The following is an 11,625-nucleotide window of genomic DNA, read 5'->3' as shown; positions in this document are numbered from 1 at the left end:
GCTTACTTATGGCGCTGGAGCCCTGGTGAGAGCCCAACCACAGAGACGCTCTGGCAGCCGGACCCAGCCTGCTCCCCTTTTTTAAACTTCAGTTTTTTTAGACCGCTGGATATCCAGTGGTCTAACATTTTTACGTTCCCACACATGCCTCTTGCCCCATCTCAAAGCAGGGTGAGATGGAGCAAGAGGCATGTGTGCCCTTAGAAGCTGGACAGCCCTGATCTACAAGGTTAGAAAGACTGGTAATTTCATCTAGTGCAATTTGTCAGATTGGTTTTAAAATCAAGAATACATATAAGTCCTCAAAGCTTCAGTACCATAAGAAACTGATGCACTTCAGTCTTTAATAAATGCAAGGTAGCAAATGCCATTAGAAAATATATTTTAGAGTTGAGACCTTCTTTAATCTGATCCACCAAGCAAGCTTTTCCTTCTTGCCACCTTTTTTTTTTCCTCCTCCTCCACCACCGCCACCTCCTTCACCTTCTGTACCATCACTTCCAGAAGAATCCTGGCCATTAGTCTGTTTTGTTTCTACAAAAGAGGAGACACATATTAATATATTTGCAAACCCTGTATAAATTAACATCAGATTAACATATGATACTCTGTTCTATTTTAGTTATAATTAAAGGAAAACAGTTCTGAGAACAACCTAAACCTAAATACATACTAGTTGTAATTTATTTTTCTAATTATAAATAATGGAATTCTGTTTTGATTGTAGTAGCAAAAGTAACAGTGCCTGACAAAGGCGTAAGCTGCTGAACATGTTTTGGAAGAAAACTGTAATTTTTTCAATGCATCACATATTGTGATGTTGATGACACTTGGGTCAAAAACTTAATATGCAGTTACATGGTTTCCATTGTCCTTCCTCTCATAACCCCTGCCAACTATTATGTTATCAGATCTTTGTATTATCTATTTTTAACATTCTCCCATTCTTAGATACTGTCCATCAGAATATAGAGGTGATGCACTAGATGGCCATGAGGGGATTATAACCTCATTACTTGTGCCAGTTTGCAACAAATGGAGGACTTTAAGGGCAATTAATCCAGCACTAAATTTCACGCAAATAAAACTCCCCTGAACATCAAGGCCTTCAGATTGTTATTTCTCTCAATATATCAGTGAGAGTCTCAAAAAGAATATGGAGTCTGGTTCAGCTTTTTAGTGTCAACTATAGTGCAAAATCAATACAGGGGATGAATTTATTTTGGCCTTTCCTTTTACCAACTGACTCTGTCCTCTCTTTCTTGTACCCTTTACTGACTATCCTGTTCTTGTCACATCTTTATGCCATCTCTTTCTATAATATCCAAGACACTGCTACTGAAAACAGTCTCCGTCTCTTGACAGGGGCACACACAGGCAACCCTGAGTGGGAGACTGCAATGGCAGATACTGAAACCCTATGCAGTGACTCTGGTCACTCCTTACATGAGACACGTTAACTTTGTTTGGGAAGGGCTCCAAAATCTACCTATGCAACAGGCCTGCAGATGGCTACATTTGTTAAAAGGCAACAATAAAGGAAATATCAATGCCAGCCCAGGGAGACTTGGCAAGGGAGGGAACCATTCCAAACCCTTCAGACAATTTCAGACTGAAAAGGTTTTAATGCTATCAGCAGTTATAGAGCTGACCTAAAGTAAAGAGGAGCAAGATTTCTGTTAACATATGCACCTACATGCAGTACTTGGAATTAAATAACATCTTTACCTTTTGTTTCTCCAGTTAACCGTTTGGAATCATTTGAAAAATATTTTTCAAATCCTGTCAAAATAGAAGAGAACACATTAAAAGCACATAATATATTTTTAATTAATGGTATTTTTATAAAGAATTAGTACTAGAGTGCAATAGATGCAAGCATTCAGCACATATCACCTTGCAATTAACCTACCCCTCTTGATTGTTCTTTACACAAGGCCTGAAGTATTCTACAATATTCAGTAAGAATAATCTGGCTCATTAGACTAAAGATATTTATTCTAAATGAAGATTTTGTTGTTATAATTTTAAATTCCTTTATTAAATAGCTTTAAGTGAGAGAAAAATTGCATGTCAAGCCAAAGATGGAAAGAGTGTTTAGTAAAACTTTGGAAGTCACCTAGAAAAAATGCTACACAAAAATCAAATCTAGCTACCCCTAATATCTTTTGCATACCAACACTTTTTCAATTCTAACCCCCGCCCCCCAAGTATTGGAGAGGCTAATGTGAAAGGAAGACTAGAGTCAAGATCCTAACTTGTAACACAGAAGGGAAGCAATAAACCAAAGACAGCCAAATTTTGTTAAATTAAGATCTATTGGACTGCGCCAGAAACCTGAACATCATGTCTTAACTGCACAAAAAAACAGAGCAAACTGGCCACTCATCTTTCATAGGGTCTACAGTGTGCACATCCCAGGATGCAATGATATCTTGAGAACAGCAGCCAGTTACTTGAGAAACAGGTTATCTTTGGGGTAATAGGTCCAAATGAAACATGGGGTCCTCACTATAGAATTCAATAAGTAGCTTTTCAATCATCATTGCCAAGTTACAATTACCTTTTGGAGGCTTAGAGAAAAGTATTCTGTAAGCAGCAGCTACACTTGCCACATCACTTCTGCTAGTAATAACTCTTGTGGCAACTTGTTCATGGAACTGGAAAATAAAGTACAATCACTATAAGGCACCAAGAAAGTATTACAAACATTTTCACTTAAGCTTTTCAGGAAATCTTGAGATGACCACTAGTCAGATATTGCAATTTATACCAGAAGTTACTTTGCAATCTAATGAGCAGAGATTAAGAAAAAAAATCTCAGAAGGAAGCTGTATTAGAAATGATCTACCCTGCCATCCAGCAAATCAGGAATAATAACTGAGCACCAGACCCTGATATCTAACATCTGAGTCTGAACAAGAGTTCTAGATACACATGCAAGGTGTACTCGTCTTTGCTACATACAGGAAAGAAAACTCAACACTAACAAACGTCTGACAATAATATTACTCTCAAGTTGTGGTGGCTACAGGGACGTAAACAGGATACCACATTTCAAAGAGTTCACTCTCTCCACAAATTACATTTTTATACTGGCCTCTGGCAACCACTGCCAATCTCGGGATTTTTGCCTTGCAACAGAGTGATTAAATTAGAGACTTCTGAACACATTTGATCTGCTATCACTTGGGAGACCTTGTTTATGATGTGAATGAATGAACCCCACTCCCAGCAAAATAGTGAATTAATTTTTACTACAGACACGAGCAAGTGAAGGATTCTTAATATGCTGGACCCCAGCTTCACACTTAAACAAGCATCTAAAGCAAGCTTGAAGAGACACCTGAATTCTGGATCCAAGATCCATGGATTTTACTTTGAAGATATAGTATGTTTGGTTGTTCAGATGTATAAAGACCATTTAAATAATACACAGAAATGGAAGAGTTAAACAGTTTAATTTTACCCCATAGTTATGACATTTACAAAACCTTGCACTGCACTCACATGTGCAATAACTCCAGCATAGATTTGCATTCAATAACTTAAAAATTATTTCCCCAACCTTACCTATTAAAAAAGCTATTATAGTTGCTACGTGAACATCTGTGCAAGTGAAATGCTATGGAGCATTAAATCTGACAAGAAGTTGCTAACAGCTGTCACTAACATGGCAATCTATTTTTGCACATGTTACTATACCAGGACCCTGTTCTTGGGCTGGCTGGAGATGGGAATGAACTAAATAGATAACACTGTGAAAACATTGCACAAAGGGAAAATAACAGAAAGAGTGATGACAAAGCGTACTTCATTTGCTATCAAAGCATCTGAGCTATTTCATGGAGAGAAGAGAGTGTGCCCAGTCTCTCTTGATCACAAAAATAAAACAGCCACTAAAATAACCGATCTTCAAATAAGTAGAAGCGAGCAATTCAAATGTATTGTTCCAAGGACCCTTCAACCTACTCGTGGAAATACCAAACACCCACTATTTAACAGTGGAAAACAAATGTAAGCCCAATTATAATGAATAAATGCAACTCCATGCACCATTTCTTCCAGTACCTGTGCTGGGTACTGTATTTAAAATAAACCAAAACTGGTTACTCTACCAAATAAGCCCTTGACACTAAAACCACTTAGGTCTAATCTGCAGAAAACTGACTGTGGAGGCATACACCCAGGACAGAAAAACCACAGCATTTTTAATTGTATAACCAGGCACCTCATCACTTCCCAACAATCAAAGTGCTGGGAAGCTTGTGCTAGCTACTTGTGCCTGAAAACATCCTTACGAATCTTTCAAAAGAGCATAAACTGGACCCAATAAGCAGCCTCTTCGTTATCCAACTACTCTGTGAAAGTACATAAAACATGACCAATGCTAAGGGCCTGGTAACATAGTCACATGAAAGCTGGCTAGATACCAGATCTAGAGTTGTTAGTTTCAGGCACTAACTTTATAGCTGGTTGGCTTTTTTTAAAGCTGGTCTGTCACATTTATCTCATAATAATGATTTTGCACTTGGGGCCAGTTTAAATTCATTGCACGATTCACTGGTAATTGGTTGCTTGGCATTTGTGGCTGATCTTACTACACGCAGGTGGCCCGTGTACATCTACTGCATGATTCTCCAGTTAATCGCGTAATCTTTACTTGGTACTTGTGGGCGGTTTTACCCTGCAGGGGTGGCCGGTCCAAATTTATTGCAAGATTCACTCGTTAATTGCGCGAGCGTTACTTCACGCTTGTGGTCGGTCTTACTATGTGTGGATGGCCAGTGTACATTTATTACACGATTCCCCAGTTAATCACATAACCATCACTTGGCACTTGTGGTTGATGCGACTACACATGGGTGGCCAGTGTACATGTATTGTGTGACCCGGTCTTACTACACACAGGTGGCTGGTCTACATTTATTGCATGATCCCAGCTAATACATGACTGTTAATTGGGGCTTTACTACACATGGGTGGCCAGTGTACATTTATTGTGTGATTCCCCAGTTAATTGCATGACCACAACTTGGCACTCGTGGCCAGTCTTACTATACACAGGTAGCCACTATGCATTTATTATGCAATTCCCCAACTAATCACATGACCATTACTTGGCATTTTACTACACATAGGGGGACGGTGTACATTTACTGTGCGACTTTAACCAAGCCACCATGACTTGGCACTCGTGGCCAGTCTAAACTGATAGCGCAGTTTACCAGTTAAGGGCGCTATTGTTGCCCAGCCCTTGCAGGCAGTTTACATCAACTGCGCACTACAGGTAATGAATGTGTTGCTAAGGCCTGCAAAGCAACAGCAGCAATAACGCCTTGCGCAGACGACCCAAGGGAGCCTCTCGCCAGCCGGCCGGGCCCAAAACAAGCTGGCTCCCTGCGACCCCGGCCTCTTGGACCCCATCACCCCAGGGCCCTGGAGCCAGGCGCGGCTTCAGTGCGGCCTGGCACCGAGGCCCTGCCCCCCAGGAGGCCCCGGCCCTCACGCCGGCGTCGCTATGGCAAACCCCGCGCGCGGCGGTGACTCACGCGCGTCAGACAGAGCCTAGACTCCGTCAGGCCCCGGCCCGACAGCAGGAGGCTCCGCCGCCGCGAACAGCTGCGCGATAGCAACAGCAAGTAACGCAGCGCCATAACCCAACAGCCACCTCCCGTCCAGGCACCGCGAGACTCCGCGAGGCACAGCTCGCGCATGCGCAGGCACCGGCCTATGTCCACGCGGCGGCATCTGACATCAACACGCCCCAGACGTAGAGGGGTAGGGGAAAGAAGAGATTCCGTTTTCTTCCGGGCTTAGCCCCGCCTCTTCCGAACTCCGCCACTTGGACCGTGCTCCCTCCAATCCGGCGTCCCCAGCCTCGCCTCTCCAGCAGAGGCCCCGCCTCCACTGTCTAGGTCCCGCCCACTTCACCTAGCAGGGCTCAGTCCCGCCCCTTTCCTTTTAACCGGGATACACACTTGCCTGCCGGCCCGGGTGGGTGATGGCTGGTTGGGGCACGTGTGGCTGTAGGAGGTTGCGTCAGTGGGACTGCGATAGGAATGCAGGGTGCGTGTGCGTGCCCTGAGTCAAGGTGACACAGCACGTGTTAAAGCAAACCTGGCAGGATTTGGTGTTCTAGTGACCACATGAAGTTTGACCTGCATTTAAAGGCCCACTCACAGTGGCTGGAAAATTCAAACCACCTGAGTGGAGGAGACAGGTAAAGCCTGGTGTGTGTTGTCATGTGGCTGCCCCCAGGGACCCCCAATGCAGCCTGTCTGGGGGTGCGGAGGAGCAGGACTCCCTGATGGCCCCACAGAGGTTGGCAGGGGAGAGACAAACCTTACAGACTAGCGGACTAGACCTAGAGAGCACACCTATTTGCGTTAGTTGGCTCACTTAGGTGCTGAGGAAGGATCGCTGACATGCAGCCCTAGCTGGGTTTAATCACACTCACACACACACACCAGCCCCCCAGGGACTTCCTTACCTTTCTTACAGTCCCACTAATAGAACATGTCTAGTGGGCTGAGGACCAGGGCTCCATGATTGCACACTGTTGATATATAGGATGTTCGAGAGCAGGCCCAAAAGCCCACAAAGAAAAATACTGCTGAGAGGCCACAAACAGGATAATCATGAGCTCTCTGTATGCAATATGACAATTGGAATGCGAACTGATAAACAGGGATGGTACAAACTGAACCTACCTTGAACCCACTAGCATAAGTAACAGTGCTGAAAAGAAAGTTGCATGTTTGATGATAAGGAAGATGCTTATATGTAAGAACTGCTCAAAGCCTCTTATTGTGTAGCTGTAGAAATTAACTAACAAGACCATAGATAATAGTGTAGAAATTAACTACAAAGCAGGCTCAGTGCTTCAAAGACACAGCTGAAACAATCAAGGATGTAGTCCTCCTCCCTATTACTTAGCATTTCAAAATAAGCATGTAGCCAAAAGCCAGTTTGAACTAATTAGGAGTTTTCTCACACTGACCTGATATCTTGTTTTCTTTCACAGTGGAAAATTCCCACCTGCACGCATATCTTGTCAGGCACACTAGAAGTTTCTAACTAACCATGGAGGTTGAGTCAATTAGGTGTAGAATCTGTGATGCAAAACTCTCTATATAAACTTGCTTACTTGTTATCAAGGGGGGCTGGTTCTTCGAGGAGACGGGCTACTCTTTGTTGTTGTGTGCATGCTTCAATAAAGAGCTTGAGATAAGACCTTGCTGGTGTTGCCTGTCTCTTGTGGTCAGACAATGGACCTGGGAAGTTGGGGTTTGAGTCCCTGACACTGGGTAGAAGGCAGCAAGGTAGAGATGCACCTTTTAGATTAAGTAAATAGACCTATACAGAGTGCCAGTTTTCATGAGTTCACTTCCTCAGATGCCGTGGAAGGACAGCATGTATGCTGCCTCTGTGCGGGTTGGAATTGCCTCTGTGGAGGACCAGGATTCCCCGATCCCCATTCATCTGATAGGCCAACTAAATAAGCTCTACAGCAGTGGTCTCCAACCTGTTTAAGTAGAAGATCACCTTTGGCATTTAAAAGCAACCCAAGATCTGCTGTGCAGCACTGCCCCCCACCCCCAGCAAACAAGTCCATGGGTATAGAAGTGGGGTGCAGATTGAGGCAGAAAAAATTATTTGGGGGTCCACCTTCCCAGCTGGTAAGTCCCACCCTGCTGGGGCCCCACTCAACTGACCCCTGCTCCTGCCTCTGCGGCACTGTCCCTCACCCTGGGGCCTCAATCTAGCCCCTGCCCCTTTTGTCCCCCATGGACTGACCTGCTGGGCTGGGGTGCTTGCATCCATGCATGCAGACACTCAGCCCCCCACCCCAGCCTCAGATCAACTCCAAGAGGCTCTGAGATCTACCTGCTTTCACAAGTTTGCTTCCTCAGATGCTATGGGAGGACTGCACATGCACAGCTCTAGCGTGGCTCCCCCCAGGCACTGTCCAGCCTTTATTGCAGCTCCTCTAGTGCAGCTTGTTTGGAGGACCAGGACCTCCTGATTGTGATGCGTCTTACAGACTAACTAAATAAGACCCTACAGAGAATGCCAGCTTTCGTGTTGTAGAAGGACAGCACAGAGACATGTATACAGTGGTGTGAGCAATTTGAACACAAAAGGCAGGGAAACGAAGAGAAAGAGACTTCCTGTGTACACCTTTTGTATTCAAGTCACTCATGCCACCTCCTATACTGCTCTGTGGTGGCCTTTCAGGGTGTCTAATGAAACAAGCTCATCCAGACTTGTGTTTTCCATAGGTCTTAGTCTATGAGGTACATCTCTACCCTGCCTCCTGCCTGACTTGGGAGGGCTGGGGCTAGCTGCTGCCTCTTGAAAACCAGGGGAGGAAATTATAAGACCCCCAAAATGATTCTTAAAAAACCCCCTCATACTTCATAAGCTATTGGTACAGCCTTGTCCCTAACTTGGATATTTGAACATCTGGAACAGGCCATACCCAGCCATGGGCAGGTGCAGGATTTTGAAAAGGAAGGGACATGGTGAGGTGCATCATCTCATTCAACATGGTCCACGTTTTTGTTTCTAGTTAAACCAGGAGCTGTTCTAACAATGGGGGCCTCCGTTCTGAAGACATAAGCAGAAACAAATGCAACTATTGATGAGGAAAAGTACTGGGGCAAGCGAAAATAAAGTTAAGCCATAATAAGGAGCATAAGTAAAGGCCGAAAAACAAAGGGGCCTTGAGCTAAAACTTATTGGAGACAGCTAGAGAAAATACGTTTACTCTAGCAAGGCTCCAGGGTGATTTATTGTCAGACTGCCAAGAATGTATTAAAGGAGAGACTTCTGTGTGTCTTTTTCTCACAAGCACATAACAGAGTCTGGACTGCGGCTGCAGAGAATTAGCTGCCCTTGCTGCTCCTCCTGTGACCATGTAAAATAAAGTAAAGCGCTCTGTTAGCCAAGCAGCGATCCTGTTGTGATTTCCACATCACTATCAGAGCTTGCAGGGATTTGCTGGATTAGACATACAGTTTTAATACCATCAGATAGGCAAAAACCCTCCGAAGATGCTGTGCCAGACAGCTGGCTTTGGAGTGGGGGTGGAGCAGGAATCAAAGGGGGGCACTACACTGCCCCGCCTGGACCCACCGCTGTACTCAGCCTGAAGTGGGTTCCTTATTCCCGGTGCTGGGCTTTACACAACCAGGACCGGTCAGAATGTGATCACACGTCTCCTGACTCCCGACAATGTAAGAGGACATGAGGTCTCGGGGACTCGGCCTCGGATAAGCAGCGGGGCTCATGGAGGATCCACAGTTTCTCGCTGCACAAAGCGTGTTTTGCGAAAGGAACAGGGAACAAGGAACGACCTACGGGTCTTGGCAGCACCAGAGACGGGCCCACGACCCGAAGGGACGGCCAGAGGACACGCCGGGCCGCGTGACGCCGGAATGCGCGGGCGGGGAGGGAGGCGAGTGACGCGAAGGGCGGAATCACGGGAGGAGACGCTGCAGTGACGCACTCAGAGTGAGGGGCCGGGAGCGGGGGGGCTAATGCCGCCGTGACGCACCCGGGAGACCGCTCGGAGCTCGCTCCCATTGGTCGGCGCTCGCGACGCCCCGCCCCCCCGCGCCCAGCCGGCCGGAGCCGGGGCCGGGGCTGGGGCCGCCATTGCCATCGGGACGGCGGCGGCACGAGCGGCGCCATGAAGATCTGGAGCTCGGAGCATGTGTTTGGGTGAGTGGCGTGGGGGCGGTTGTGACAGGTCAGTGGCGGCCCCCGCGGCGGGGCCACGTGCGGAATGAGCCGGGGGAGCGGGCTGGATGCTGCCCCGGGCCGAGGGGAGAGCGGCCCGCCCCGGCCGGAACGCCTGTCCTCTGCCCAGCGGCTGCGGGACGAAGCCTTGGAGCTGGATCCAGGGGCCGCCTCGTGGGTCCAGCCTCGGGCCTGGTTCTGGTGATGGGGGTTGAAGCCAGATGGGTCTCGCTGGTGGCAGGTGACAGAACAAGGAACAACCATCTCAGGTTGCAGCAAGGGAGGGCTAGGCTGGATATTGGGAAACACTTTCTGACTAGGAGGGTGGTGAGGCACTGGAACAGGCTTCCCAGCGAGGTGGCGCTATCTCCATACTTGGAGGTTTTTCAGATCAGCTAGACAAAGCTCTGGCTGGGATGATCTGCTTGGGGACAGTCTTGCTTGGAGCAGGGGGTTGGACTACATAAACCCAGAGAGTCAAAAACAGCCTGACCCGTGGCAGTCTCTCTCTGAGTTTGTTGCCTGAGAACAATGGCTTTATTATTTTCCTATAGTGCAGAAACTGAGTGAAAACTAAGCTGATATTTTCCTGCTGGTGCCTTGAGCCTCAGGAGGTTTAAACCAGGGGTGAGCAAAATAGCGGATCTGGCCAGTGGCCGGAATCCATTTCCCAGCAGTCCTTGCCTGGGTGCTGTGGCCGGTTTCCATGGAGACCCCAATAGTGGCAGGGCCATGATGAGGCAGGGCCTGGGTTTCCATGGAGACTGGCCCCAGCAGTGCTGGCAGGGCATGCGGCTGGCAGGGAGCTGCTCTGGGGTCAGGCCTGGCATGTCTCATGGTGGTGACATTGTGGTCTGGAGCCAGGACAGAGCTACAATCTGCTGCCTGCCCGATCCAGCCGCAGGGTGGACTTTGCCTGCCCCTGGTTTACGGCCTCAAGGTTCCTGGCACTGAAATCTGATGTATCTTCTAATGTGAAATTAAAGGTGGTAACGAAGCTTTCTGTTGTGGCACAGCTTCTGTTTGAGTAACTGTGGGGCTTGCTTTGAAAATCTGCCACCTGCTGGAACATAAAGGTGTGTCTTGATACTGCATGAAAAGGCTAAGTGACAAAGAGAGATCACTTCAGAGGCCTTTGAAACATGTACTTCCACGGATGCGAGTGTAACTAGATCAGCTCAGGTACGTGGAACTTGACTTGGACACGTTAGGCCCTTGGCTGCTTTTAAGTCTTCAAGGACAGTCAAGACTTTGACTTGTCCTTGTTATTTACCTTCAGGCATTTTCTGTTTGCCTTATGTTGTATAATCTCTGAAGAGAACAAGAACCTGTTGATGTGGATTCCTTATTGGTGAGCAAACTGGGATTAGTAGAAAAAGAGAATCTCTTTTAGAGGTAGTCTCAGCTGGAACAGGAGGACAGCATTATCACTTATTTGCTGCTCCTATTTGGAAGTTTGTGGAAAAGTTCACTTGATTTATAATTCAGTCTGGTGTGTTATAGAGCCTCATCCTGCATGGTGATCCAACTTGAGATTTTTTTTAAAGGCACTCTTTTAAAGAAACAGTAAGTGTATCTATGCTTTGAAATCATTAGAAAGACCAAGTGGTCTTATGAAACTACGCTGTTGAGGCTATATTGGTTCCAGAGCTAGCCTGGGGGGCGGGGTCTGCATGATGTTGACCTGCACTGTATAGATGTCATCAAAGACCCTGGGCCATATTTTCATAGTTCATAGTTTCTAGGGTTGGAAGGGACCTGAGCAGATCATCTAGTCCGACCTTTCCTGCCAGGAAAGAATACTGGGGTCAAATGACCCCAGCAAGATGTTCATCTAACCTCCTCTTAAACACCCCCAGGGTAGGAGCCTGCACCACT

General features: G+C 46.7%; 2 protein-coding genes across 6 annotated transcripts in view; one reads left to right on the top strand and one right to left on the bottom strand.

Moving 5' to 3' along the window:
• The window catches only part of AFG3L2 (AFG3 like matrix AAA peptidase subunit 2), a 40,628-nt gene extending 34,928 nt beyond the window's left edge, over nucleotides 1–5,700 (bottom strand). The window contains exons 1-4 of one of the 2 annotated variants that reach the window (XM_019545738.1): nucleotides 5,553–5,700; nucleotides 2,564–2,660; nucleotides 1,729–1,782; nucleotides 398–534 (exon numbers count right to left, since the gene is read on the bottom strand). In XM_019545738.1, coding sequence (XP_019401283.1) covers nucleotides 398–534; nucleotides 1,729–1,782; nucleotides 2,564–2,660; nucleotides 5,553–5,657 — 393 coding nt within the window. In that variant the 5' untranslated portion in view covers nucleotides 5,658–5,700. Of the gene's footprint in view, nucleotides 1–397; nucleotides 535–1,728; nucleotides 1,783–2,563; nucleotides 2,661–3,346; nucleotides 3,386–5,552 lie in introns of those variants that run through there. The other variant, XM_019545746.1, reaches the window with a different exon arrangement.
• A 3,912-nt stretch (nucleotides 5,701–9,612) lies between these two features.
• PRELID3A (PRELI domain containing 3A) overlaps nucleotides 9,613–11,625 on the top strand; it is a 13,465-nt gene continuing 11,452 nt past the window's right edge. Inside the window, exons 1-2 of one of the 4 annotated variants that reach the window (XM_019545710.1) lie at nucleotides 9,626–9,729; nucleotides 10,764–10,929. Coding sequence is in view for 3 of the 4 variants with exons in the window: in XM_019545719.1 (XP_019401264.1) it covers nucleotides 9,698–9,729 (32 nt within the window). In the remaining variant the exon portion in view is untranslated. Of the gene's footprint in view, nucleotides 9,730–10,763; nucleotides 10,930–11,625 lie in introns of all 4 variants that reach the window. The other 3 variants (XM_019545719.1, XM_019545727.1, XM_019545702.1) reach the window with 3 other exon arrangements.

The sequence above is a fragment of the Crocodylus porosus genome, unplaced genomic scaffold (genome assembly GCF_001723895.1).
Source record: "Crocodylus porosus isolate Cpor-Errol unplaced genomic scaffold, CroPor_comp1, whole genome shotgun sequence".
NCBI lineage: Eukaryota > Metazoa > Chordata > Crocodylia > Crocodylidae > Crocodylus > Crocodylus porosus.
Note: the sequence above shows the minus strand (reverse complement) of the source record. Positions and strands in the feature narration are given on the sequence as shown.